This window comes from Pan troglodytes, chromosome 3 (genome assembly GCF_028858775.2).
Source record: "Pan troglodytes isolate AG18354 chromosome 3, NHGRI_mPanTro3-v2.0_pri, whole genome shotgun sequence".
Taxonomy (NCBI): Eukaryota; Metazoa; Chordata; class Mammalia; order Primates; family Hominidae; genus Pan; species Pan troglodytes.
In genome coordinates this window covers 72,787,168-72,814,565 of record NC_072401.2, presented here as the reverse complement: position 1 = coordinate 72,814,565, position 27,398 = coordinate 72,787,168, and the positions used below count along the sequence as shown (strand labels likewise).

The following is a 27,398-nucleotide window of genomic DNA, read 5'->3' as shown; positions in this document are numbered from 1 at the left end:
AGCTGGCTATTTGAGTAAAAAAGATACTCCATGTTAAAAGGGACTAGTTCAGAATCATGCAAGTGCTTTTGTTCAAGACAGTCATCTTCACTATGCAGTAGAAGTGCTTATGAAGTGTTCCATTTTATTTTACTTTATTTTTTATATAGAGACTGGGTCTTACTGTGTTGCTCTGGCTGGTCTCGAACTCCTGGGCTCAATCCAGCCTCTCACCTTGGCCTCCCAAAGTGCTGGGATTATAGGTGTGAGTCATCGTGCCTGGTTGAGGACTTTCATTTTTTTAAAAGTCACAGGATATGAAAGAGATGTATACTCAAGGGTTAAGGTTTAATAAAACTATGTATTTTCACTGCTTCATTAAGGACATTTTTAAGTAAAACTGGCTTTTCTCCCCTTCACTTGAATGGAGAATATGACTGCTAGTAATGTTTGGTTCTGCTACCCTGAGTTCTGCTAAGGTGTCAGCAGTTTTATTCATGTTTCCACCATCAGCGCAAATGTAAACACAGTGAAAGAAGCAAATATATGTTGTTAGTATTACTATTAAAAATAGCTTTGACTCTCAGGCGGTCCATAAACCACACTCTGAGAACCTCTGCTCTAAAAGATTAGAACACTAAACCTAACCACGGTACCTCCTTAGTATTAAATATCCAGATTTACATTTCCCTGATTATTGCATAAGTTTTTTAAAGGTTTGTTGGTTTTAATCAGTATACAGATAAGGTCCATGCTTTGCAATTGATTGATAGTGTCTCATAAGTCCTTTTTTGAATTTATTGGTTGCCTTCCAACCTTTTTTTTCCCCTTGTAATTTGTTTGTTGAACAACCTGGACTGTTTGTCCAGGGCTTGAGACTGAATTTTGCTGCTTGCATCCCAAATGCTGTGCATTGCTGATTTTTGTTTGTTTGTTTGTTTTTTGTTTTTTGTAAATAGTTAGATCTTGAGGCTTGAGATTTAGGGTTTGAGTTTTTTGGCAGTAATACTTTATAGGTGGTATTCTATACTTCCAGTATCTGGTTGCCTTTCTTTTTATGATTTTAGCAGCTATTACTAAAGACCTTAATTAAATAGCGATTTCCAACTGATACCATTCTATTTTTTCTCAGTCCTTCTTCAGTTTTTAGCCAGACTACTTCTAAAACTTTGTTTCCTCAACTGTTTGGTTACCTAGTGATGTTGTTCTTATAGTAAGGGCAGGAATAAATGCTTGATTCTCTTTTTTTTATTTACCAGTTTTCAAAATAGTGAGCTGGTTGTCTAATCATCCAGATCAGTGGTCCGAAGTCGACCAATGATTTTTTTGTTTTGGTGGAATATCATTATAAACCCATTGGTTTTATTTTGTGTATTTTGGATATTAAGTATGTTAAGGAAGCCATCACCATCTATTTGCCTGGACATCTGAATAATGCATTTATTTCACTTCTTATGTTGGGGAAACCTATTATCATTTACCTGTTCTTTCCATTACTTCAGCCAACATGTATTTATGATTTCAAGGTTGATTGCCTGGGACAGTCATTCCATTGACAAGCTGCCTTATTTAGATTGTCTTTTTCATTATTCATTTTTTTAGTATAGAGTTGAATTCTAGAAAGTTAAATGATAGCATGATGAACCTCCACTCTATGCTTTATTGTGTCTTATGAGGAAAATTAAATGCTCTACTTAAGAATCTAATGTATCCACTCCATTTGGGGAGTCCTTCTGTTTTTATTTTTATTTGTTAAAAAATAGAGATGGGGTCTCGCCATGTTGCCCAGGCTCCTGAGCTCAAGAGACCCACCCAGTCCGCTTCCCAAAGTGCTGGGATTACAGGGGTGAGCCACTTTGCTTAGCCCATTTGGGGACTTTCTAATGCACGTCAAATAGTTGGTAGACTTCTCCTCTCCCCACCAATAGAGAGAATGCTAGGGTATAAAAATTAGAGCCTAGTTCTCCGTCTTTGCAAATATTATTCTCCACCTTTGCCATTATTCAAGGCGGTGTTTATAATAAAAAATAAGTACAAAGTAATAATTTTTTCCTCTTAACAGTGATGGTGGCCTGCGTTTTGGAGAAATGGAACGAGATTGTCAGATTGCCCATGGAGCAGCCCAGTTTTTAAGGGAAAGATTGTTTGAGGCATCAGATCCATATCAGGTTCATGTTTGCAATCTTTGTGGAATAATGGCGATTGCCAACACCAGGACCCATACATATGAATGCAGGGGCTGCCGCAATAAAACCCAGGTGTGTATAGACTTTACTGGCTGTTGATATTTGTTTAGAGGAAACTGTGTTGGTCTATCCAGGCAGATTTAGTGTGGTGGAACAGATTGGCATTTTCACAATTTTGATAGCATGCTTCTGTAAGATTCCTAGTTCTAAATAAGGAAAAGATAATTTGATTTTTCTAAAAACCAGTTTAGGTTTTAGTGTGGTAATTTCTCTAAGCTATTCATCTTTTGGAAATAATAAGACTTTGTACAAGGGATTTTAAACAATGAGTTTTTGAAAACCTTTTAGTTGAGGTGGGTGAATATAAATTATGTCTGGCAGAATGGGTAAAATACCAAAGCCTACTAGGAGAAAGAACCACCATAAGCTGAGGTAGCAGAATGTGTGTTCTCAGCTCCACTCATTTATTCATTATCTACAGTACCAGATCTTTGTCTTTTTCTGGGGTAGAGAAGTGGGGTCACTTCAGTACAATTCTGCTAATTACCATTTGTTTTTTCTTTTCAGATTTCTTTGGTGCGAATGCCTTATGCATGCAAACTATTGTTTCAGGAACTTATGTCTATGAGTATTGCACCGCGAATGATGAGTGTTTAGCTATTTTACAGGAGTCAACAAGATAATTAAATATCTTGGTGTCTTGTTTCTATTGTGTGGCTTTTTAAAAATGACAAATATGTATTGTGTTGTGATAAAAAGTATTTTATTTGTTTAATGATATGCATGCTTTTCTTCTGTAAATATATAATAAATTTTTGTAGATAGTCTTGATGTGTGATCTTTATTTTGTATTTCTCTGTGTAAAACCAGTGAATATAACTAAAGTGTTAGTGGATTGGATTAAAAGAAACTTATTAGGCAAGAACAGGTAATGTAGTTATCCATGACTACTTTTAACCATGCAGACTAATAATATTCTGGAGGTTTATAGCTCAGCACCTTCACCTGTTTAAAAAAAAAAAAGATAAAAATTAGTTACATATGGGGATGTGGTTGACTTTTGAATTGGCAGGTAGTTGAGTGTTTCCAAATAAATGAAGATGTTAAAATATGGGGATAAAGGATATATGAGTAATTGTATAAATGATATGCTGGAGTGCTCTGTGGAACTCGAGTTACATGATTTTAGCTATGAAAGGCAATTTTGCTGTATTGGTTGATGCATCAAAGGTACATCTTATTATAGAACTGGAAGAGCACATTTCACAATGAGATTCAGAGAGGTTAAAGACCTTTCCTTTGTAGTCCGGATCTCCTTCAAAAGGTAAAGTGGAGGAATAATTAGTAGTAGAGCTGAGACTCAAACGCATGGCTTGACTCTTAGCTACTGTTCTGTTTCATTGCCTGACATTACACATTATGGCTGAAGAGAATCTGACCCAATACTTCTTTACTTAATATTTCTTTTCATATCACAGCTGAGTGATCTGCACAGTGGAATGGTTTGACACATGGTGACGGTAAATTTTGTTCTTTTGTCTAAGGGAAAGCCAATTCAGACATCAGTTTCATAGAACTATATAAATGTAAAGTAGCACTGCTATGACACAGGATGGGTTCTTCAGAGGAAGCTTTTTGGCAGTGAAGGAAGGGGAGGCAGAACAGAACTGGGTATTTGCCAATATACTCTCCTTTCTGGCTTTTTCTTTTAAAAGCAAAAGTGAAGGGCGAGAATTTAAAAGAATCATTTTCTTTTAAATAGGAATTTAATATGATAGTCACAACACAAAGGGAAAATGCCAAGTAGATAGGTAGAAAGCTATGGGAAATAGAAGCCATTCCAGGCAAGTTTGATTTGGACTCTTACATGTTAGATAAGGTAAAAGCATCTAAGTCATAATAACGATGTTCAGTCACCCATCCAGATAATCTTTTGGAGTCTCATGCTGTACATTTTAATGGCATACTTAATGCCCTTATGGGTTGCTAACTACAGAATTTCATCAATAGCTACGTCTGATACTTTCATACTTAGTTCTGTTCTTTTTAAAGCAAATGTACTAGTCATTTTTAAATGGCTGTGAGATTTATTGTGTACCTTTTTTCACTGGTATTTCATGTAAGGCATCAACCACTGTAATTTTTGCTGATGCTGAAGCCTGTCCTTGGGAATTGGATGCATGGCACTCATATTCTCCAGCATCTTCCTTACTTAGAGGAGATACCTGTGAAAGAAAAAAGATCTAGTATTCCTCTGTGGTGGTCTTCTCTTTTGTCAGTGGTTCCAGTGAGGTCATTATTTCATAAATTTCCTAAGATGACCAGGGGATTCATAGCAAAGGTACTGCTAGAAGCAGTGCAAGTCCTGTGATAGGAGACTTCGATAACTACCATATTTGGTTTGCTGAGGATTCATATGAGGAAATGCCATGGACAACTTTTGATCATACTGCATAGGTTAAAAACTGGATAGGTACACATTATCGGTTTAAGGGCAACCTTGATAAGGGTATATGATCAAAGTATTCTCCATGAATATCCAGGGTCAAGTAAAATAAGGTATTCATTAATCGATAATCAGTTAAAACAATGCTTGGGCCACGCAGCTCCGTGTGAGGATTTTGCTTTGAAGTCAGGAAAATACTAGTTCTTGTTAATTCATTGGTTGTTTTCAAAACATGCAATAAAGCACTTTTCCTTTAGTTTCTCTGAAAGAGGAGCAGCGACTCCATGGTAAGGCTATTCCAAACAGATGTGGAAGAGCAAGCACCTTTAGGCTGGCGGTACATCAAGCACCTTTGCCAGGTCTGCTTATGTCTAATGCTAAGAATGAAACTCTTGCCAGCTCTTGGTACTGGTACTCACCAGCACCCAGCCAGTTACTTCATGCTTTTCTGGGCCACCCCGGGTCTGAATGGCCAGGTTGTCCCGGTCACCAGGCAGGAGTTCTGTCCTTTGAACTCCATAGTGACCCCTTTTTACCTGCAAAAACAAAAGGAGAGTAATACTGAGTTTTGTACACCAGATCATCTACTTGGGAGTGGCCACATCCCTACAATTGCACATAGTGTATGTCAGACTTTCTAACAGAGTAAACCCAGCATTTCACTGAACTATTTCCCTTTCCTAAATACTTTCAAAATATAGATCCTCTTTTATTTCTTCCTGCCAGTTTCCTGCTAAGCGTGCATGTTTTAAACTAATGTATTTTTCTGCATGCCTGGGGAATATACATGGTCATAATTTCCTGCCACTGGTCACCATCATTCATTCACTCATGCTCTTGGAAATTCTGCTTCTCAGTTCCAGGCCTTTTGCCTGTCATGCCATGTTCAACTGATGAACTGTCACCCAGCACTAGGTTTGATGCTTGGGACCTTGGGGCTCTTCCTGCAACAGCTTCATCAATGGAAAATAGGCTGAGACCAAAGCCAATACCATTACTTTATTCTGAGGGCTAAGAATTAATCAAATGATTTACTGAACACCTAAGATAAAAAACACCTATCAAAGGAGTTCGAGACCAGACTGACCAACATGACAAAACCCTGTCTCTACTAAAAACACAAAAATTAGCCGATTGTGTTGGCGAGCACCTGTAGTCCCAGCTACTCGGGAGGCTAAGGTGGGAGAATTGCTTGAACCTGGAGGCAGAGGTTGCAGTGAGCTGAGATCGCGCCACTGCACTGCAGCCTGGGCAACAGAGTGAGACTCCATCTCAGGAAAAAAAAAAAAAAAAAAAAAAACAGCTGTCAAATACATGTGCTGTCATTGTTCTTTTATGACAAAACTTGCTGACTGTTTCTGTGTATGTCATGTCAAGATTCAGAAGAAACTCAGTTTCTTTGGTGCAAGGCCAATACTGAATAGTATCCTTTTTGCCCTCATTTTAAAAGGCAAAATGTTTTATTATATAAACTCTGGAAAATATACAAAAGAACGAAATTCAGTTGTAGCTCCTCGATACATATACATTTAGCAGCTGAGTTACAGAGTACAAATATTTTAAGCCTTGTGATAATGGTGAGTTTAAAAAAAAAAAGGATACACGAATTGTTTGTTCATTCCATCCCAGATCTCCTTTAAGAGCCAACCTGACATTTATTGATATTACCTTTGTAATTAGAAAGGATTTACAACCTCAAATAGCTAGTTTCCTTTTCATTTTCTTCTATAATAAAGCAAATCTTAATAAAGACCAGATAATAGTGTGTATATATAGACACTGTATGTATAAATATAATAAATATATAAATAAATATATACACTTTATTAACTTCCATCTCAGTGTTGCTTTTCCCATGTGGATCCCACTCCTACCATGTGTTTTTTGGTACTCTGCTGTTGTCTCGGCTTCAAACCTACACTGTATTTTCTCAGCTTTATGATGCCAGGACTGGGATTCAGCAAACCACATGTGATCTAGGCCAATTCCTGCTCTAGAAAAAATATCTTGCATGATTTGGAAAGCCTGGCTTTTTGCATTTTTTTTTCTGGAATTTTCCCACATTGCCACTATTAGTGAGAGAAAACCACATAACTTAATGTCTTCCTCATAAATGCTGTGAAGACAAACATACTCAATAGGTACCTTTTCCCTTAGTTTCCCAAGTAGCTGGCAGAAACGGTTTATGCTAATACAGCTTTTGAAATAGTTACTTAAAAATGGGTTGTAAGAATATTTTGGTAGAAGTATTAATTTGATCCAAGGTCTCAAGTAATATGACTCTGACCTTTATTTACTGAATTTCAGAATCATATGAGTTTTAGGTGTGACCAAAGCAAGAAAATAAACACTGCAGCACTGAAATACTGAATCTCAGCAACTGAGCCTCAAATCCCATAGCTCTTAGTAAGGAGCATTTTATGCTAATTAACCTGATCCACTATGGAAAGGGAAATGTATCTTGTTAAATATAATATGTAACAGAAATCACAATATATATATACTTTATTTTTCCCTTCTTTTCACAATTGTTGGCATGGCGTATTTTAATTAATGTTACGTAATTATAAAAGGTTATACATCATGTAGAAAACATAGAAAAAAGTGCCAAGAATTTTCATATGACAAATTTTTTTATGTCAAACTCTCCCTTATTCGTGTAAGGGGATTCTAAGTGTTGATAAGTATGTGTTTTCGTTTTTTTTGAGACAGAGTCTCGCTCTGTCACCCAGGCTGGAGTGCAGTGGTGCGATCTCAGCTCACTGCAACCTCTGCCTCCGCCTCCGGGATTCCAGTGATTCTCCTGCCTCAGCTTCCCGAGTAGCTGGGATTACAGGCATGTGCCACCACGCCTGGCTAATTTTTATAGTTTTAGTAGAGACGGGGTTTTGCCATATTGGCCAGGGTGGTCTCGAACTCCTGACCTTAAGTGATCCACCTGCCTTGGCCTCCCAAAGTGCTGGGATTACAGGCATGAGCCACTGTGCCTGGCCAATAAATATGTGTTTTCTAGTTAAAATTGGAATTAAAACTAAAAAAGAGAGGTTAATATTCAGTGCTAGTAAAGATGCAGAGAAATGGCACTTCTCCATTTCTGGTGGGAGTGTGAATTACTACAATCTATTTAGAAAGTAATCTGACAATGTCTGTTAACACTGAAACAAATATTTTGACTTAGGTAACTGTTGGGGAATCTATCTTATAGCAATACAATCACTAGTATGTATGATATGTGTACTTTGATGCTTAAAGTAGGTTTTTTAAGTTAACAAAAATTTGGAAACAACAGAAAAAATACAGAACTGATTTAATAAATTACAGTATTCATACTTGGAATATTACGTAGCTGTTGAGAAGCAGACTTGGACGGATGTCCATGAAGTATTTGTTGAGAAAAGCGAGTTTCAGAATAATTTACTGGCACACTATATTCTCATTTCACCGTAGGGATATATGTTTGAATATGCTTGGATATGAAAAAGAGTGTGGAAAGATACAAACCAGGGCAGTTCACATTGGTTACCTCAGGCAGGAGGAGGAGGTGGGGGGAGATTCTCAACTCTTTCTTTATACGTCTTTGGATAATTTCTGCTTATTACTATTACCTTAGAGGTCACTATTTTTGATTAAAAAATATTCTTAGAGGTCAAGGAAGCCCTAATCTGAAGAAATATTCAGGCAAGAAAAGAATTAAACAGAGAGCCTCTCCGTTTCAGAAACAAATATTGGGAAGGTGTTTTGCTTTCGCTGTGAGCATCATCTTTGATTTAAAAGGGTTAAGTCAAATATGGCTATTTCAGTTCACGTTCCCATTTCAAAATATTGCCCTTCGAATCTTTCTAGGCTAGGAGTTTGCTGAAAGGTATGGGGCTTGTTAAAGCCAGCTTTCCTTACTACCAGTAAGGAAAGTAAAGACCACTCGCCAGGCTGCGCCAACCGTAAGAATTGCCACCGTAGTCTCAAGTGTCATGGAGAAAAGGCTTGTACCATTAATTCTGCTGTTGCTAAGAATCCTTGAGCAAGAAGGACATGCTGTCTTTATTTGAGCCTCAGTTTCTCTTGTTTTACAAGTGAGGATTCTAATAATCTATCCAAAAAGGTGTTCTACTCTTAAATTGGATTAGAAACACACATGATAGTAAATATGTTTGTATTCTTAACAGTCTGGTTACAAGGACAGCGATGAGAAAACAAATACCCTGTTTAATTATTTAGGTCAGTGACTTCCCAAGTTTCCTTAGTTTTGACATGGACCAAACTATCGTATATCTGGAATATACAAAAGTTTTAGGAAATGACACCTTCATAAGTGGTAAGTGTGATGCCTTAACATAGGTTCTGTTCTATTTTTTATTTTTTATAAGAACATGCTGGTTGTGATCGCTACATTAGTTCCAGGAGTCACTGATGGGTCATGGTCTGCAGTGTAAGAAACATTGCTTTGGGTCATGCATGTGGCAAATTACATTATGAAGGTAGAGGAAAACCGGCAGAGCATCACAGTTGGGTTTTGCTTGTTCTGGAAAGTCTGCAGAAAAAATTGTTTCTCTCCTACTTCCTCTTCACTTCTTTACTTCAGCACTCATCTCGTTGACTGACATAGTGGGTTTTTTTTTTTTTTTTCAGAGACAGGATCTTGCTGTGTTGCCCAGGCTGGAGTGCAGTGGTGCCATCATAGCTCACTGCAGCCCCACCTGCTGAGCTCAAGCGATCCTCCCACCTCAGCCTCCCGAGTGGCTAGGGACTACAGGTGCGAGCCACCACACCGGCCTCAACTGCCTTGGTGTTTCTGACTAGCCCTGAGGACAAGCCCTCAGGGAGGCCTTGTCTATTGGGATCTGCCCTGTACAGTCCTAAAAGGGAAAAGATTCCCGAGGCAGACGTATTCCTCTGGTATGTGAATACTGTAGCTGGGATTGGGTAGAGCAAGGACTGAAGAAATTATTCTTTGCCAAGATTTGCCAATAAGGTCACATGCCCCAGGACGCTTGGGTGACCCTCGCTTCTCATTGTGTAAGTATCCCTAGAAAACTGTAGAGAACTGTAACGGAACTTTTCATGGGCATTCCTCGGAACATTATTTCTCCACCTCCCCACACCCTGAGCAAACCAGCAATCTCCAAATTAGCAGTGAGGAACGCCTGCAGTTCTTGCAGTAAGGATGGAGGGGAACCCATCCACCGACTGCATTTCTGCTCTTACTCTTGCTCCGCCTTCCTCTTAAAAACATAACTGATCGGGGTGAAATTTTATTGCTCCTTTAAGAGAAGCTTCACTGTAAAGGATGGTATAGTAGTGTTGCCTCTGCCATCACCCCCACCTCAGGCATTTTCTGGTACCTGTTGCCAGATTTTACACAAACCAGGCGGATTCACGCCGGTGCCAATGTCAGTGGCCGCATCCCTCCGGCCGCATGGGGGAGCCAGAGCTTAGCAGGTGACCCGACCTGGGCTTGAGCCCTTCGTGGGATTTTCACAATGCAGCAGGGAGAAGGGAAGCCCTTTCTTTCCTCTGGGGTCTTTAAACTGTAATAAAAATGTGAGTGGAGTTGATATCTCCCACTGCATAGGAAGCTTTCTGAAGCAGAAGAAAATGAGACTAGTATATTGAGAGCAAAGAGTCAAGAGTTAGCGTTCTGATGGCGTGTGTACCTGGATGCAGGGGCCCTTGAGGCTGGATCCCGCCCCGCTTTTTGTTTTGCCTAGGCTGGTTTCAAATGGGCTGGTAGAACTTGCAACAGAAAGAGCTCCGACTGCGGGAGCCACAGTCCTCCTGGAGTTCTAGAAGTTGCTTCTCCGGTCACACAGAGAGCAAACAAAATAGTCAAGGGAGACTATTATCCACCTTAGAGCTTGCTGGAGAAGTAAGGCAGCTTAAAATGGATGTCTGGTTAGGTATGCCCTTTTACTTAGACTAAGTTTCTTTTTTTGTAGCATGAGTTTGATAATTTTTTAATTTTTATTTTTCGTAGGATAGTTGTGAGGCTCAGCAATTCAAAATGTATAAAAAGGACAAAAACGACCAGGCGCGGTGGCTCACACCTGTAATCCTAGCACTTTGGGAGGGCAAGGTGGGCGGATCACCTGAGGTCGGGAGTTCGAGACCAGCCTGACCAACATGGAGAAACCCTGTCTCTACTAAAAATACAAAGTTAGCCAGGCGTGGTGGCGGGTTGCCTGTAATCCCAACTACCTGAGAGACTGAGGCAGAAGAATCACTTGAACCCGGGAGGCGAGGTTGCGGTGAGCCGAGATGGTGCCATTGCACTCCAGCCTGGGCAATAAGAGTGAAACTATGTCTCAAAAAAAAAAAAACCAGACAAAAACCTAAGTGTATGGTATAATTGTGAGGTGTTAGTTGATGGCAAATAAGTGTTTTCTTTTCCCTTCTCCATACATGCTGAGATGATGTTGTCCTTCAAATATGAAAATAATTATACAAGATAATGCCACTTGAAGGGAAAAATTTCCAGGAACAGTAGCTAATGTCTACTGAGTGCTAACTATGTATCAAGTGATTTTTACTTGCATTACTTTATTTAATCTTTATGATAATTACATGCTACTTTTATAAGGTAGAGAACAGAGTTGAGGCTAACAGCAGTGGTTTTCAGTCCAGGGCAATTCCCCAGCTCCACACCCTTAGGGGACATTTGGCAATGTCTGAAGATGCTTTTAATTCTCACGACAGGGGGGATGGGGGAATGCTACTGTTATATAGTGGGTAGAGGCTGGGGATACTGCTAAACATCTTCCAAAGCACAGGCAGCCCTCACAACAAATAATTATCTGGCCCCAAATGTCAATAGTGCTGAGGCTGAGAAACCCTGGCTTGCAGAGAACTCAGCCACCCTGGCTAAGGAATTCACACTCTTTTCTTTTTTTTGAGACAGGCTAGAGTGCAGTGGGGCAATCACAGCTCACTGCAGCATCAATCTCCTGGCTCAAGGGGTTCTTCGGCCACCTTAGGCTCCTGAGTAGCTGGGGCCACAGGCATGCCTCACCATGCCCAGCTAATTAAAAAAAAATTATTTGTAAGAAGGAAGTCTCACTGTGTTGGTCAGGCTGGTCTCAAACTCCAGGACTCGAGTGATCCTCCTGCCTCAGCCTCCCAAAGTGCTGGGATTACAGGCATGTGCTACTGCACCCAGCCTCACACTTTTTTTTTCTTTTTCCATTTGGGAAGTCATTTCAAAGCTGATTTATTGAAAGAATATCATGCTTTTTCCACTTGGGGCTGGGGCCAGCATTTAGCAAAATTCAGAAAGGAGACATTTTTTTCTTTGATGTTCCTCCTCTTGTTCCTTTTTAATGCTCTGTTCTGGAGTGGTCTCCTCTGTCCCTAACTTATGGTTCTACAGCCTTGGTACTTAGGAGAATAGATCCCACCTCACTCCTTCTATCCTACTTCCAAGTGCCCTTAAAATGTACTCATCCATCTCCCAGCACTTAGGGAATCTGAAAAAATAATCCATGCTCCCAGGAGAAGGCTACAGGGCTTTGTGTCCTTTTACCTTCTTAGCCGAGCCTCCCAGTAAAATAATAATAATGCCTCCAAGCAGACAGGATCTAAATTATCAGCTAAATGTTCAGTCTTAAATGAGGAGACTGATGCCATCACAAACAGCTTGGTGGGGGCTTGGAGGTGGTATTTTGGGACAGAAAGAGAGAAACGTACACTTTTAACCCCTATGCTATACTGTCTCCACTGAGGGCGCAAACACAGACACACACACTTTCACTCACACCCACATATGCACACACATACACACACCACAGGTGCACACACACCCTGAAGGTGGGTTCAGGTGTTCAGCATTATTGTTCTTCCAGTTTCTCAGTTTCTAGGATGCTGCTAACAAAAGCATGGCAGGGACTGGTTTTTGTTCCATGAATCCAGGGGAGGGGCCTGTATGACTGCCCTAAGGCTTCACCTTGCGGGAGCCGCAGTCAACAAAGCAGGCTGAGGATTTAACGTGTTACCATCCTTGTGCAGTGCAAGAGAAGCTTGCCAGCCTAGGATGTCTCTTAAAATCTGTGCCACTGACCTTGTTCCAGATGAGGACAGGTGTCGGGATTCCGATGACCTCACAGCTCAAGTACACCTGGGCACCAGTGACATTCCAGATGTCCTTGGGGGGCGTCACTATGGAAGGACCTGCAGGAGAGGGCACAAAGCCAAAGTCATCTTTTAAACAGCCCTTCACATGAGTCAGCATCTTAGGGAGAAAATAATAATTGTGTTTATGAGGCCATCCCCTTGGTGGATTATCTGAAGCAAATTTCAAAGACCACACTGGCTTCCTCCTGCCACCAACATGATTTTAAGGTCCACTTTGGGAATGCATAAATCTAAACAAACAAAAACAATTAGGAAGAAAAATTTGTTATTAAAATTTTCTTCTTCCCCAGACCATGCTTAAATGAGTGCTAATTTACCGGCTGTTTTTTATTATCTGGGACTTTTCCAGTAGTAATAAAATTTTAGTTCCAAAATGTTCAATGTTTTTCTTCTCTTGTTTACCACTATTTCTATTTTGGGTTGGAAAGGCAACAAGCAACTGCTCCGTGGGTAATGAAGAAAAAAATCTAAGAGAATATTTGAAAATGTGCTAAGCACCCAGACAAGATGGAAGTCTCTGCCTCAAGAAGCTCAGGATCTAAGGTTGAAAAGGGTGATGAGGCAGGGAAGAAAAGAAACATGTGGAGTGCTGTGTGCGTTAGGGGATTGGAAGGGACATCTTTATTTTTAATTTAATTTTATTATTATTTTTTTGATACAGAATCTCATTCTGCCACCCAGGCTGGAGCGCAGTGGCTTGATCATAGCTCACTGCAGCCTCAAACTCCTGGTCTCCAGCGATCCTCCCACCCCAGCCTCCCGAGTAGCTGGGACTATAGGCATGCACCACCATGTCAGTTAATTTTTATTTTTTATTTTTGTAGAGACGGGGTCTTGCTATGTTGCCCAGGCTGGTCCCGAATTCCTGGCTTCAAGTAATTCTCCTGCCTCAGCCTCCCCAGCTGCTGGGATTACAGGTGTGAGCCACCATGCCTGGCCAGGAGGCACCTTTGAACAGAAGAGGCCCGGGTGTCGAGGAAGGTGGTACAGGGGTCCTTCTTCCAGTGTGGTCAGGAGAGGCAGCTGGTAAGAAGGAAGAAGAGTGACTGATCTATTGGGTGTGACCAGGGTCCCCAAGGAGAGGGCCCTTTCCCAGCGTTCTCAGTGTCCAGGTCCCTGGCAGGAGGCATTGGCAAGTGGGGGGCACCCTCAAGCCACTGCCTAAATAGAGTCAGCAGGTAGGGGGCCACTGAGAGAGGCCAGAGTGACGCTTCTCCATTCCCCCAATTAGGGAAAACACCCCCCACCTTCTGTATCATGGCACTCTCTGGAGAAGTTCCCTACTCAGAGTCAACACAAACCATGTGTATCCTTTTTGCTATGAAAGTGGTATGACTCTCTGGTCCTGGGTTAGCTAACTATGGCCTGTGGGCCAAATCTGGCCTGCCATCTGTTTTTGCATGGCTTATGAGCTAAGAATGGTGTTTGGATTTTTGTTTTTTTAAATTAAGAAAAATTTTATTTTTTTTGAGACAGGACCTTACTCTGTTGCTCAGGCTGGAGTGCAGTGGCATGATCTTGGCTCACGGCAACCTCCGCCTCCCGGGTTCAAGCTCAAGCAATTCCCATGCCTCAGCCTCCCAAGTAGCTGGGACTACAAGTGCATGCCCAGCTAATTTTTGTGTTTTCAGTAGAAACAGCGTTTTGCCATGTTGGCCAGGCTGGTCTCGAACTCCTGAGCTCAAGCGATCCCCCCACCTCAGCCTCCCAAAGTGTTGGGATTACAGGCGTGAGCCACTGTGCCCGGCCTGCAGTTTCAAATGGTTGAAAAAAAATTAAAAGATGGATATTTCATGACGTGTGAAAATTGTAAAGGAAATGTCCATAAAATAAAGTTCTGTTGGAACACAGCCACACTTATTTGTTTCCTGTGGTCTCTGGCTGCTAGAGCAGTTGTGGCTGAGACTGTATGGCCTAAAATAGTCACTGTCACTGGCCTTTTATAAAGAAATTTGCTGATTCCTGCTCTAATCAACTGAGGGAGACTGATGCCTAAATAAGACATTATGGGAAAGTCTCAGGACTTCAATCCTTTACACATTTTCCAGAGCTGATGCAAGTAACCCCCTGGGTGATTTCTGGTTCGGCTCTGAAACACAAAACTGTGGAAGCCAACAGATACGGAGAGAGCGGGTGCTTGCTGACTGCGCCTGTCCCCTGATGGCCTGGCTTCCCGGCATCTGCAATAGAGATGTGAACACCAACTTTTTATTTACTGGTAATTAGTATGTCACTTCTGCTAATTCTGAATGCCAGGGTTCAATCACCAGGGGTCTTCAGAAAGACTTGGGACCGTCCGCAGAGGAGGGTCATGGAGCTGGCAGCCTGGGATCCTCATGTGGGGCAGTGTGAGACTCCAGAACCTAACCTGGCTCTTATTCCATGCTTAGCATGGTTTCTTGAATGAATAAATTAATGATCCCTTCTGAATTTTAAATCTCTGCTGACTTGGGTCTCCTATCCTAGCAAAGTAGCAAACTGCAGGGTCATCTTGCATCAGAGTCCTGGGAAAGGGACAACCTCCCCTTTAGGACTGGAAAGTTTTCTGGCATAATCAGCATTCAAAGGACATGAAGTCTCCCCTTCTGCAACAGGCTATTTCCAGCACAATATTAATTTCTTGAAACAGAAAGGAAATGACCCCAGTGTGCAAGATTTTCCCACTCATCTAAAGCATTAGAAGCTGATTTTTTTTAATCTCATGGGATATTTTTATTTTTGTAGGAATGTGCAAAACAATCAAAAGTTTGGAAAGCTCTAAATACATTTCATGCTTCCTTCCCTCCAAACCATAGGTCTGAATAGGAAGCATATATCCTGGCCAGGGGGCTTGGCTCTTCTGCTGCACACATGAATGTGGTGAGCACAGTGGTGCAGTATTTACGTTTCTGGCTCTGTCTCAGACATTTCCTAGTCTAGATGCAGCAATACAGAACCCTGCAAAGGGCTGGGCCTCACCCTATCCCAGGCTTCCTCTAGGGCTATGGGACCCCAAGGGTTTGGACACCACAGAGCCAGATCTGGCTGGGCTTTGAACTGCCTTCGCCCACCTCTCTGATGGCCCTCATGCTGCTCTGTTCTCCTTCCCACACACAGACTTGGCAGGAGGACTTCAAAGCTCAGGGGATCTCAAAGGATTGTTCTGAGAAGAACATACCAGTTTTCAGAGATTTGAGGGGGAGCTCGGGAACAAAGCTGCTTCTCTCATATCCAAACCACACAAGGAATGCAAGACAATTTTATTGTGAGGATCTGAGGGCCTCAGCCCTGCCAAAACCTACTTACTTTAACCTGTGTCCATCTCCCTACTGCCAATACAGGTAGCAGGGTCATCGGTCTTGGGCAGGGGGCAGATTCTGGAGTGCTAATGGGCAAGTTCCATCCTGATTTTCTGCCAGAGATCTTGAAGACATGCTATGGATTTTTCCCATGGGATTTTAAAACAGATGTTCTTAGTTTTAGTATAGTCCAATTTATCAAGTTTTCTTTTCTGTGGTTAGTGCTTTTCGTGTCCTGTTTAAGAAAATTTTTGCCTAGCCCAAGGCTATGAAGATCTCCTGTTTTCTTCTACAAGCTTTATGGTTTTACTTTTCACATTTAAGTTTTTGCTCCATCTTGAATTAATTTTTGTGTGTGCTATGAGGCAGAGGTCAAGTTTCATTTTTCCTCCCCTAAAAGGACATCCAATTGCTTCAGCACCATTTGTTGAAAAGACCATCTTTTTCCTAATGAATCATAATAATGCCTTTGTGGAAATCTGTAAGACCCACTGTATATGTGTGCGTCTATTTCTGGACTCTCTGTTCTTTTCCACTGGTCTATGTGTCTATCTTTGCACCAATAACTATGGCATAATTTAGAAATTAATTGTACTAAAATTGATGCACTAAATAGAGGGCAGATCTAATATATCTGTTTCCCCCCAATCCTCTTACTATTCCAAGAAGCAGAACACTCTAGGACAAGTAAGGATTCTTTTTTTATTTTTATTTTTGTAGAGACGGAGTCTTGCTATGTTGACCAGGCTGGTCTCAAACTCGTGGGCTCAAGTAATCCTCTTACTTCAGCCTCCCAAAGTACTGGGATTATGGGTGTTAGCAACAGTGCCCAGCCATGAATTCTTTAAAAATACCTGAACCCAGGAATACTTTGAATGACAGCCATCGTCAGGGGATTCAATATTAGGACAAATCATATTATGGGTTCCTATTTCTCTCTCCCAGTGCTTGGAATACCTTAGGTAAATGGGCTGAGTCAACATTTGGATTATTCTAAGAATGTAAATGATTTTGTCAATCCTGCCACCAGGCTATTTCTAGAATTCCACAAGACTTCCATACCACAAAAATCTATAATATCCACTGACTCCTGTTGGGATGATGTAGTGGAAGGGCAGAGGAGGGGCTGTTAGGACCAGTTTGCTGCACAACATTTACAAAAACCTTTGACTATTTCAAATATCCTTGAACAAATGCTGGGTTTACTAACACAATGAAAAGTTTAACAAACAATACGTAAACTGGAAAGTGCTAAGAAATAAGGCTACAGAACGGCCTTTTGGTTTTGAGATGCAGTCTCTTGCAAAGGAAAGTCACATCAATAAATTATTAGTGTAATATTCAAGGGACCAAACAGACTTCTTAGAGTAGGTGGAGGCGGGTTGGCCTCCACGTGACTTCCTGTGTTGGAAGAATCTGTAGGGATTCAACATTCTTCCCAGTACTTTGTTCAGAGCTGATACCCAGTAGGATACCTATTTACTAAGCTCTGATTGGTTTTTTACCACTTACCTGGTCTGGAAATTCCCCCAGAATATGCAGAGGGAATGGAAAAACTCCTTTTTTTTTTTCAGATGGAGTTTTGAACTTGTTGCCCAGGGTGCAATGGTGTGATCTCGGCTCACTGCAACCTCTGCCTCCTGGGTTCAAGCGATCCTCCTGCCTCAGCCTCCCAAGTAGCTGGAATTACAGGTGCTCGCCACCATGCCTGGCTAATTTTTGTATTTTTAGTAGAGATGGGGTTTCACCATGTTGGCCAGGCTGCTCTTGAACCCCTGACCTCAGGTGATCTACCCACCTCAGTCTCCCAAAGTGCTGGGATTACAGGTGTGAGCCACTGCACCCGACCAAAATCTCTTGATAAAAGCAAATTACAGAAGTTTTAGAGAAAGGTAAATGAAGATACATGGTGAGAAAGAATAAGCAAGCGACTTAATGGTGACCCACAGGGACACCAAGAGGACAAGTCTTGTATAGAAGAGAAGAGATGCTGAAAATGTTTTCGGTGGATACAATGCCAGCCCCAACAATGCTGCACTCTCCTCCCCGACTCTCAAGAACTATCATCCCACATATTCCATTGATCAGCAATTTCACTGCCAACAATCATCTTGAATTGCAGGTCTGTCCTGCAATTCAATCCCTGACAGGTCTGTTCTACCTCAGGAGAGCACTCTACTCAATGACTCTGTACCAAATAACTTCTAACTCTTTCCACTCTACCTTTCTTCCAAGAAGGGCAAGGCAGATCCAGAATTTAATTCTGTTTTTAAGAATAAAGAAATTTTTAGGTCACTCTGAGCTAATTTTCTCATACAGAAAGCTCAAAATCAGTCCTCAAGGCCAGGTCAAGGGTAATAACAACATTATCATCTAACTCATACTCAGTGTTTGGATTCCGTTTAAAACAGGTCACAGAATTCTTAAATGTATAGGGACAAACATCAGGATAGGTCCAATTATTTATTTATCCTTGCCCTTGTTCCATTAAGAGCTCCAGACTGCTCAAACATCTGTCTAGCAAACATCCTGTTCATAGAATAAATGACTGTGCGCTGCCTCCCTCTGCCTTGTACCCACCCTCGGCAACTCCAGAAAGCAACCAAGCCATCTGCAGTGCTGCCTGATGTAAAGAGATGTCCACCCAAGGTGGACTACCTACATTTTTCTATCCAGGTGACTGTACCCAAACCAGGCTACCCCACTTTCCTTTTACCTTACACACTCAATTAATTCTCATTCAATCTCTTTAGATCCTTCTCAACCCTCTAAATTCATTTTCTTGCCTTCCCTATTTTTTATAACTCTTGCTCAGTAACTTTAGAGTGTCTCTTCCTTTTGATCATTCCTTAGAGGGTCTCTTCTTTTTGAACATTCCTTGAAGGGAAAGAAGGGAGACAGGATGATATGGTTTGACTGTGTCCCCACCCAAATCTCGAATTGTAGCTCCCATAATTCCCATGTGTCATGGGTTGGGGGGTATGCAGTGGAAGGTAATTGAATCATGGGGACAGGTTTTTCCTGTGCTGTTCTTGTAATAGCGACTAAGTCTCATGAGATCTGATGGTTTTATAAAGGGCAGTTCCCCTGCACATGCTGTCCTGCCTGCTGCCATGTAAGATGTGACTTTGCTCCTCCTTCGCCTTCCACCATGATTGTGAGGCCTCCCCAGCCTCATGGAGCTGTGAGTCCATTAACCCTCTTTTTCTTATAAGTTACTCAGTCTCGGGTATGTATTTATTAGCAGCGTAAGAACAGTCTAATACAGAGGAGGTGAAGGAGAAGGAGAAGAAAGAAAAAATGAAGAAAGATAGCCAGATCCTGAAGGAAGTTATAGCAAGGAAGAAGAAAGTTCTAACCTTGGAAGAAAACAAAAATTCACTACTATGAAATATATCCTTGGAACAAAATTACATTTGTACTCCATACGTTTACGCAAATAAAAAATAAACATTAAAAATAAAGTAAACTAAAATTCAATTTAATGAATCAGATCACCTTAAAAGTACTTAGAAGTCTCCTGCAGAATCTCCACCTAAGTCTGCATACTCCTCCTTTGCTACATTTTTTCTTTTTAGAGACTGGGTCTTCTCTGTCACTCAGACTGGAGCACAGTGGTGCGAACATGGCTCACTGCAGCCTCAATCTCCTGGGCCCAAACAATCCTCCCACCTCAGTTTCCCAAATAGCTAGGACTGCAGGTGTGTGCCACCACGCCTGGTGAAATTTTGTATTTTTTTAGATATGGGGTCTTGCCATGTTGGCCAGGCTGGTCTTGAACTCCTGAGCTCAGGCAACCTGCCTGCCTCGGCCTCTCAGAGTGCTGGGATTATAGGTGTGAGCCACCATGCCTGGCTTCTCCTTTGCCCCCCTCCCCCCTCCTTTTTTTTTTTTGAGACGGAGTCTTGCTCTGTCGCCCAGTGTGGAGTGCAGTGGTGCAATCTCGGCTCACTGCAAGCTCCACATCCTGGGTTCACGCCATTCTCCTGCCTCAGCCTCCCAAGTAGCTGGGACTAGAGGCATCCACCACCACTCCCGGCTAACTTTTTGTATTTTTAGTAGAGACGGGGTGACCGTGTTACCCAGGATGGTCTCGATCTCCTGACCTCGTGATCCACCTGCCTTGGCCTCTCAAAGTACTGGGATTACAGGCGTGAGCCACCGCGCCCGGCCTCCTTTGCCACTTTTAATTAGACAAAGGACTCACAGACTACCAGATTATTTTAAGAATATTTGATTATAATCTAGAAATAGGTGTGTTCTGAAAAAGTACTACTGATACAGAAAAGGTAGTTTTATAGATGGATGGATTTAAATTTGGAGTATTATGAGTTGGTTCAGAAGAATTTAAGAAAGGCAGTTCTCACAAAACACACAAATATCATGAGGAAAAGACTTTGACATGAAATTAATTTTGAATCTGACCAGCAATTCTTTCCAGCTGATTTTATATAAAGTCTTGGTAGTGAGGACAGAGTTAAAATGTGTTATCCTATAAAAAGCACAGCAGGAACAATATTGAAGAAGTATGTGAACAATTTCCTAGTCCCTTACAGAGCACAAAGCACTCCCCAGCCATGACCTGAGATGTCCTCATGATGTTACTATTTAAAAAAAAAAGACGAAAGCATTCTTGGGGACAGAACACTTGGCTCTGAATCCTTGTCTACAATTTATAGCCAAAAGACCTTGGACAAGCCACTTAACCACTTTTACAAGATGAAGAAACTAGGAAGTGTCTAAGAATATCCACTTTGGGTTTGGAAGTGAGTGAACCTATCATGAATGTGTCCTAGAGCTGGGACATAGATGTCAAAGATGCTTTGACATCTATGAAGTTCTGAAGTCTCACTGTCTGGGTCTGGAGCTCTCACTCTCTGCAAATCAGTTCAATGCATTTCCTCACCTACCTAAACACAACGTATGTGGCTCATAACACGGTTCACTTCCTCAGGGATTAAAAAAATAGAGCTTATAAAGGTATCACCCTTTACCCAGTTAGCCAATTTTTTTTCATCTGAAAGAGCTGTGTAGAAGATATTAGGAGAAGTCATGTTTGAAAGCTAAATATACTTGAATTAAGCCTGGGAAATGGTCAAAAGTCAAATTACCCCCAATAATCATTTCTGTCCTCCAATATCATATTGAACTATATATTTTTTGCTTCGTTGCTTTCTCATTTGCCCATCATCTCTTCCATTTTTACCAATTCACTCTTCTATGTCATTTCCACCCAAACTCACTGTCTGCTCCCAGCAGTCCTGCTCACCCACCATTACATGTTCATTACCCCTTCCAGCACCTTTGCTTATGCTGATGCCCTTACCTACTTGGAATATCTTCTCTCCTCTTATTTCTTATCACACTTTATTTGACATTCTAAGGCTGAAGTTTCATTTCTCTTTGACATTTTTTGTGGCCTGACAGCTTCAGGCTCCCGCTTATTTCTTCTCTAAAATCCTGTTGGTTTCGGTAAGTTCCACAGAGTGTAGTGCATCACTGTTTTCTAATGCTTTCCTTAGCTGGCCTAACTGAGGATGCCAGCATCCTGTCGGAATCAGAACAGAACCAGGAACTACGGAATCAAAAGATCTTCATGTTCATTGGAAGGAGACAGAGCTCAGGCTGTGTGAAGTGGGTATAGGGCAGCAGTAACTTCAGAACAACATAACATGATTAGCCAAACAGAAGTGAAAAGATAGCCACTGTCTTGAAAATGCACCAGTGTACACATGGCCAAAAGCGTACACCTCACCAAAGTGGTGTTATAGCTATCTTATTTATCAGCTGGCAGATTATTAATCATGATTTTCTTTAATCTTTCACTTGACTTTCTCTTGCCATAAGCAGTGTTTCTTGGCTACTAACCACTCACCAACCAATTAGTATATGACCAGGAGATGCAAATTAATTTGAATATACATCACTTGAAGCAAATCCCACCGAGATGGGTAGGTCTGCTGGAAGAAAATGATTATCAATTATCCTCACACCAAAATCATGCTGGGTTATACTATTCACATTATGGTTCTCACTGAACATTTATTTTATTTTTTATTTAAGTTTTTTTTTTTTTTGAGACAGAGTTTCGCTGTTTCGCCCAGGCAGGAGTGAAGTTGTGCAATCTCGGCTCACTGCAACCTCTGCCCTGCGGGTTCAAGCGATTCTCCTGCCTCATCCTCCTGAGTAGCTGGGATTACAGGCAGCCATCACCATGCCCGGCTGATTTTTGTATTTTTAGTAGAGATGGGGTTTCACCATGTTGGCCAGGCTGGTCTCGAACTCCTGACCTCAGGTGATCCACCTGCCTCAGCCTCCCAAAGAGCTAGGATTAAAGGCATAAGCCACTGCGCCTGGCTTTTCAAAAGTTTTTATAAACAGAGTCTTGCTCTGTCACTCAGGCAGGAGTGCAATGGCGCTACGATCATAGCTCACTGCAGACTCCAAACTCCTAGTCTCACGGATCCTTCTGCCTCAGCCTCCCAAGGAGCTAGGACTACAGGCAAGTGCAACCATGCCCGGCTAATTAAAAAAAAATATATATTTTTTTGTAGAGACGGGGTCTTGCTTTGTTGCCCAGGCTGGTCTCGAACCCTTGGCTTCAAGTGATCCTCCCTCCTCGGCCTCTCAAAGTGCTGGGGTTACAGGCATGAGCCACTGTTCATGGCCTCTTACTGAGTACATACTAACATGGCTAAGACATTTGAGTATGGGGACTTCTCCGAGTTATGATAGATTTGCAGACAACACTCACCTTGACTCTTGATGCTGGGTCCTGAAAATAGTGTGTGCATTAATACCAAATAAGGGGAAAATCAGGGTTTAAGAAGGACCTCAGATACCACATATGGAGATAGAGAGTTCAGACAACTTGGCAAAAATCCCTAGATTGAGATGAGATTCTGATAACACATTGAAGGGAACAGGAGCACACAAAAGTACAAAACGGGAAAAGAATAGTAGGAAGGCACTATGGCCAAGAGGGGGAAGGGGATGAAACAAGTGGAAGCTTCCTGATATTAAATAAGGGGAAGCAGTAACTGTATGGCTAATTAAAGAGCAGAGCCATCTGCCAAGGCAAGTCATTTAGGGAACTTCCAGAGGCGGGATGATGTAGCAGCTGAACCCTGGTATGGGAATCTAGCACATGGTCTCAGGGGTACTGGCTGAGGACAGCAGGGGAGGAGAAGAAAGTACAATAGCTTAAGCAGCATAGGCCAGATTTAATCTCAGGCTTTTAGTTTAAGGCAAATTCATCTAGTTATGGAAGCTACTGTTAGTCATTTCCACTTTAGTGTGAATGAAGAACCAATAGTTTATAATAATGGGACCCTGCCAAACACTATTTAGGGCAAAAGTGTGTAAGAACTGCTTCCTCTTCTCATATAATCTGTTGGGGTGGTGTTGGGGAGGCTTAGCACATTAAGAGTAAGAACAAAATGCTGGGAGGTAATAGACTATAGTGACTTTGGAGCGTGGACTTGGAATCGGGAATTCTGCTCTACCACTCCTGAGTTATGCAACATTGCACAAGTTATTTCACTTCCCCTGCTTTATTCATCTGTGAAATGGAATGATAGTATCCCAGTCATTAGACCATCAAAAGGATCAAACAAGATACAGCCATTAGCACAGTACCTGGCATGGGGTAAACATTCAGTAAGTATGAGCTGTTGCTTTTCATTTCAGAAATCAGACTTTCATCAAGGAAGGTGAAAGACAGGGACCTGCCTGAGGAAAGGCAGGAAAACGCTGGCCTGCCTCGAATAGTGAGCATGCGGGCCAGCTCGGGAAGAGGATTCGTGTGTGGTGCAGGGCACAGCAGAAGGCAGATGAGGTGGGGCCTCACCCTCCAATGTGTCTCTGAAAGTGGGAGTGTCATGATTCGAGTGGCATTTCCCAAGATGATTTTGGAGGTCTCCGCATCAGGATGGGACATGGCGGGGATTAAGGCTCTAACTCAAGGTCGCAGCAATGAGAAGACAGAGAAAAGGGGAAGATTTGGGGGATTATTCAGGAAGAACTAACACTACCCAGTAACTGACTGGATGTAGGAAAGAGAGGCATGATTTAAAGGCTGTGAGCCTCAAAGGTTCCAGGAGGCTGCTGCACCATGAACAGAAGCAGGGGTGTCAGTCTGAGGAAGGTGCTGGATTGAAGAAGGGGAAAGGGTGGACTTGGGTTTAAATTTGCTGAATTTCAGGTATCACCTGGGCCATGAGGAGGCACTGAACCCCAGTGGGGAGACCAGAAGTGCCAAGGCAAGCACTGTCTAGGTGACATTTTAGCCCTGGGAAGGCTATGTGGGGTCCTTTGGGTGGAAGGAAGACAGATTTGGCACTCCTTCTCACTAGTTTCTCCAGAGGGAGTTCCATCAGCTCACTGCTGACCACCTGGCCCGTCCCCACCCCACCCCAGGTAAAGCAGATAAGTGAATAGCACGGCCTTGCTTAGCTTCCAGGCACGTATTTGCAGGGCCAGTCCGTCTAAGAGCAGACCATTCAATACAATGCTGCCCTGGTGACCGCGTGCCCAGGTCTTGTGAGCTGAGTTCCTGGCTGATTGCTAGTTACCTCTGGATTAATAAGACACCTCGTTTTGGGTCCAATCTTTGATGCTGAGAATCTTCGTAGGGAGCATGAAGTCTGTTTTTCTCAAGTGGACATAGTACTCAGATGTCTCACTACGATGACTGTCAATCTTGTGATATCTCACAATTATCACTGTAATTTTGAATTGACCATAGAACATGCACAGAAAGTTGCTTCTTGCAATGTGTTGGTTGCTTGCAAACAAATCTCTTATTTGATGATGCTTTCTTTTCTATCTTTTTTTTTTTTTTTTTTTGAAATGAAGTCTTACTCTGTCGCCCAGGCTGGAGTGCAGTGGTACAATCTCGGCTCACTGCAGCCCCTGCCTCCCAGGTTCAAGCAGTTCTCCTGCCTCAGCCTCCAGAGTAGCTGATATTACAGGCACACACCATCACACCTGGCTAATTTTTGTAATTTTAGCAGCGATGGAGTTTCACCATGTTGGTCAGGCTGATCTCGAACTCCTGACCTCAGGTGATCTGCCTGCTTCGGGCTCCCAGGGTGCTGGGATTATAGGTGTGAGCCACTGCACCTGGCCCTTGATGATGTTTTCTTATTCTTGTCCCCTTCCTTGTATGGGTCTAGCATTAAAAAAAAGTGGGGTACTGACAAAGAGTCTGACTCCAGGGTGTGGTTCTTGCCCATGGTGGTTCTGGTACATGTGGTCTGGTGTCATTCTTGAAGGGACCCTGCTACTGCCATGAAGCAAATCCATGAAGGACTTGAAACCATGTTCAGGTGTGCAAGATGGTGAGCTCGCCCTGGTAACCATGTGATAGATGAGGTAACATGGGGCTGTGCCAACAACATTGCCCAGGGATGAGCTAACGTATTCAGCAGAGCTCCCCTAGGAAGTTGGAATACCTACACTATCATCCTAATACCAGACTGGCTAAGGTCCACACAAGTTGAATCAGCAGGCTAGGTTTTGAATTGGTTTGAGGACCTGGAAGAACTGACTTTATAGAGAGTGCCTTCCCGAGACAAACTCCCTAGTGATGTTAACATAGCCTTGGAAACACATTTTTTCCATATCTCATGGGCCTGTCCTGTCTGGACTATGACTCACCTTAAATACAAGATATTAAATGTTTTTGCTAGCGCTTTCTTATTCTGCAAGCACTGAATTGGGTGGGAAGTTCCCATAGGAAACTTATTGCTAACCATGTGGATGGTCACACCTGATTCTGGGATTCCTAGAAGCCTAGATAGTGAGTTTCCCTAGGAAATTTCTCCTCCTTTTTTTGGGATGAGATCTTGTTACATTGCCCAGGTTGGTCTTGGACTCCCAGGAGTCCAAGCTCAAGCCATCCTCCTGCCTCAGCCTCCTGAGTGGCTGAGACTACAGGTGAGCAACCACCAAGCCTGGCTAGGACACTTCATCTTGGAGTCCCTGCCCACTCTCAGGTCCCTACATACTAACCCAGTGCCTGGTATCCTCAGACATCAGGAAGAGTTTCTTGAACTACCTGTAAGGGGAGGCTCACCCATCTTTAAAGCTTAGTCTCTATCCATAGGCCCTGCGCTGACTAACAAGAATTGCAATCTGCTTAGAAATAGATGTGCTTGGCTGGGCACAGGGTGGCTCATGCCCATAATCCCAGCACTTTGGGAGGCCAAGGTGGGCAGATCACGAGGTCAGGAGATCGAGACCACCCTGGCTAACACGGTGAAAACCCGTCTCTACTAAAAATACAAAAAATTAGTCAGGCTAATTTTGGTAGCATGTGCCTGTAGTCCCAGCTACTTGGAAGGCTGAGGCAGAAGAATTGTTTGAACCTGGGAGGCGGAGGTTGCAGTGCACCAAGATCACACCACGGCACTCCAGCCTGGCGACAGAGCGAGGCTCTCTCTCAAAAAAAAAAAAAAAAGAAGAAGAAATAGATGTGCCCCTGGGGAAGAGGATGTAAGAGATTCCCAAGTGATCTTCTACTTCAGGAGAGCTGGACTTGCTAAACCTCCTCCTGAAAACATTTTGCGAAGCTGAAGGCCGAGGCCTGAACTCCCTGGGAGGATGCTACAATGGGGCCAGTTCTGCTGTTCCCTGTACACTCTGACAACCAAGGAGGACCAGGAGACTTAACACCTTGGGTCTTTAGTAGAAGACTAAAGTTCTTCAGTTCCCTGAGAACCAGACAAGTGTTTAGCACCACTCTGCCCAAGGAAAAGATTTACACTTTAGAAATCCCAGCAAATCCTTCAGGCCAGGCTGACGGCACTGGAAAGTGCCTGTGGGGTCCGACAGTGCAGTATAGGGTGACCCTCTTAGACCAGGAGCTACCAAGCAGAGGTTTATTCAGTCTCCAGAAGGCTATGCAAGTTGGAAAAGATTTCATAGCGGGGCATCTGCAGAAATAGGCAGCAGACACGCAGAGCCTCAGCCACCGGGTACTGGCCTCTAGGAAGGATTCTGTCCTGCAGGATCTTATCCAGTGGTTGCCAATCCTGGCTGCACACTGGACTCATCTGGGTGTGTCGAAAAAAATGCCCATTCCTGGGCTGCACTCCTAGTTTCTCACTGGTCTGGGCGTGGAGTCTGGTACAGGTATCTTAAAAAAAACTCCCTAGGTAGAAGCACTCAATTAAAACATTGTTTTTGAGTAGGAGATACTCAGATGATTAGGAAGACAGGAAGGTGGAAAGTTAGAAAGGAGGAGAGGGGGACAGATTAGAAGAAATTATGTTCTTAGGTCTTTTTGGGGAGTGAGAGACCAAGTACTACTTGGGAGGTGCCAGTATTCACGGAGAATTGAGAAAATCCAGTGGGCTGGTTCTGGGTGAAGGGTACAGACACATG

The 27,398-nt window shown here is 42.6% G+C and overlaps 2 protein-coding genes across 2 annotated transcripts in view; one reads left to right on the top strand and one right to left on the bottom strand.

The window, feature by feature from the left end:
- POLR2B (RNA polymerase II subunit B) overlaps positions 1-2,992 on the top strand; it is a 52,352-nt gene extending 49,360 nt beyond the window's left edge. The window contains exons 24-25 of the mRNA XM_054683100.2: positions 2,042-2,237; positions 2,733-2,992. Of these exons, the coding sequence (XP_054539075.1) occupies positions 2,042-2,237; positions 2,733-2,822 (286 nt within the window). The 3' untranslated portion in view covers positions 2,823-2,992. The remainder of the gene's footprint in view (positions 1-2,041; positions 2,238-2,732) is intronic.
- Positions 2,609-27,398, bottom strand: part of IGFBP7 (insulin like growth factor binding protein 7) — a 79,691-nt gene continuing 54,901 nt past the window's right edge. Inside the window, exons 2-5 of the mRNA XM_517274.9 lie at positions 12,659-12,768; positions 5,031-5,147; positions 4,264-4,390; positions 2,609-3,170 (exon numbers count right to left, since the gene is read on the bottom strand). Coding sequence (XP_517274.3) covers positions 3,151-3,170; positions 4,264-4,390; positions 5,031-5,147; positions 12,659-12,768 — 374 coding nt within the window. The 3' untranslated portion in view covers positions 2,609-3,150. The remainder of the gene's footprint in view (positions 3,171-4,263; positions 4,391-5,030; positions 5,148-12,658; positions 12,769-27,398) is intronic.